Source organism: Hipposideros armiger, unplaced genomic scaffold (genome assembly GCF_001890085.2).
Source record: "Hipposideros armiger isolate ML-2016 unplaced genomic scaffold, ASM189008v1 scaffold_635, whole genome shotgun sequence".
NCBI lineage: Eukaryota > Metazoa > Chordata > Mammalia > Chiroptera > Hipposideridae > Hipposideros > Hipposideros armiger.
In genome coordinates, this window is record NW_017731985.1 from 989,451 (window position 1) to 991,604 (window position 2,154).

Sequence of the window (2,154 nt, forward strand, 5' to 3'; positions counted from 1 at the left end):
AATTACTCCTATTGTGTTTCTGTATTAAATTTTTTTGTATAACTAATACATTGATTTAACTAATTAATTATAGTTAGTTATATAAATGTCAATCTTATTTATGAGCTTAAGATCTCACTCAGAAAATATACCCTGTCTTATTCATCGTTAATAACATAGCTCTTGGCACCCCCAGAAAGGAATAGAATCAGGTAGGTGTGAAAGGTACTTTTTTGGTAAGACAATCTTTGAATATAATCTAAATTTTCCTCTTTGTTTGTGAATAGGACGTAAAGTCCCAGGTGATGTGCTCCAGGTATGACTACCCTAAACCACACTGGTGTTAGCCACACAGTCTTCCACTTGCTGGGCATTCCTGGCCTGGAGAACCAGCACGTGTGGATTTCCATCCCCTTCTACATTTCCTATGTCATTGCCCTGCTTGGGAACAGCCTGCTCATCATAATTATCATCACAAAGAGCAGCCTCCCTGAACCCATGTATCTCTTCCTCTGTATGCTGGCCGGAGCAGACATTGTCCTCTCCACATGCATAGTACCTCAGGCCTTGGCCATCTTCTGGTTTCGTGCTGGGGAGATCTCCCTGAATCGCTGCATTACTCAGGTCTTTGTTATCCACAGCACTTTCATCTCTGAGTCCGGGATCTTGCTGGCGATGGCATTTGACCGCTACATTGCCATATGCTACCCACTGAGATACACCACTATTGTTAGAGATGCGTTGATTGGGAAAATTGGTGTGACTGTCATTCTGAGAAGTTTTGGTTTAATAGTCCCCATAATATTTCTCTTGAAAAGACTGACTTTCTGCAAAAGTAACATTCTTCCACACACTTCTTGTAATCACATTGTCTTGGCCCATGCTTCCTGTGATGACATACGAGTAAACATCTGGTATGGGTTTTTTATCCTAATGTCGACAGTGGTCTTAGATATTGTGCTAATTTCTTTCTCATGTATGTTGATTCTCTATGCTGTCTTCCACATCCCATCCCAAGATGCTCGCCAAAAAGCTCTCAACACATGTGGCTCCCATGTCTGTGTCATCATCCTCTTTTATGGGCCTGGGATCTTTACAACCCTTGTTCATAGGTTTGGACGCCACATCTCACCCCATATCCACATCCTGCTGGTCAATGTCTGCATTCTGGTTCCTCCTATGCTGAATCCCATCATTTATGGGATCAAGACCAAACAGATCCGGGACCAGGTATTTCATGTATTGCTCACAAAGCAGAAATAACTGTCATGTTGGGAGCTGACATTCTTTTTTGAAGCAATTTTATCCATTTATGAAGTGAGCTTTAGCACCAGTGTATGGCAGCAAGAGAGGTATTAGTCAAATGACTCCAGATGTTTGTGTTTTTAAATGCAATTGCATCAGTGAGGTTTTGATGCATGTTCCTTCCAAAGCTTCTAATCTGTCATTAAATACCAGTGTCTTTGGAGCCTTTGTTAGCTTTCTCACCCATAGAAATGAGAACTAGATAAAGCCAGCTCTCTAAGTCTCACTTCTATAATCCTGGACTGGAGAATTAGATGAGTTGAATTTTTCACAGTGGTTTTTCCTGGCAATACTGGGGTATTTTTTTCCTGGGTTTTTTTTTTTTTTGGTGCTTCTGAAAATCTTCCCTCTCATCAAGCTTAGGATATTTCTCCACCCATTCTTTCCTATGTCCCCAGTGTCTAACTTTTTGTTCTTTATTGGATCATTCCCATATTTTTACATCATTATTTTCTTCAATTTAAAAACATGCCAAAACAAAACTTAATTTGAAAAATAACACCCCTGAATCTAATTTCGCCTACAGCTACTATTTCACTTCTCCATGATAGAGGAAAGCACCTAGAATGGTTTGTCCACTGGCAGGCTTGAATCTCCTCATTTTTCTTTTGATTCCAGCCCATTTGGCTTTCATGCACAACATCTCTTCTAAGCTGTACTTGTTAAGATCATAATGATCTCCACACTTCTCAATCAATAGTCTAAATCTATCCTTATCTTATTCAATGTAATAGTAGCACTTTGATACATTTAACCATCTTCTCTCCTTGAAAATCTTTGTTCATCCTACTCTCCCTGTGTTCCTATGATTTTAGTGGCTACTCATGAGGCTCCTTTGATGGGTTTTCCTCATCTCCTTGACTTCTTCTT

The 2,154-nt window shown here is 39.8% G+C and overlaps 1 protein-coding gene across 1 annotated transcript; it reads left to right on the plus strand.

Annotated features, from left to right (window-relative positions):
* Nucleotides 1-294: 294 nt before the first annotated feature.
* LOC109372414 (olfactory receptor 52B4-like) lies at nucleotides 295-1,242 on the plus strand. Its single transcript, XM_019625592.1, has one exon. The coding sequence runs from the start codon at nucleotides 298-300 to the stop codon at nucleotides 1,240-1,242; it is 945 nt and encodes a 314-aa protein (XP_019481137.1). The 5' UTR covers nucleotides 295-297.
* The last annotated feature ends 912 nt before the right edge of the window (nucleotides 1,243-2,154 follow it).

Coding starts and splice junctions, on each gene's coding strand:
- LOC109372414 (XM_019625592.1), top strand. CDS start 298: ATGACTACCCTAAACCACACTGGTGTTAGCCACACAGTCTTCCACTTG.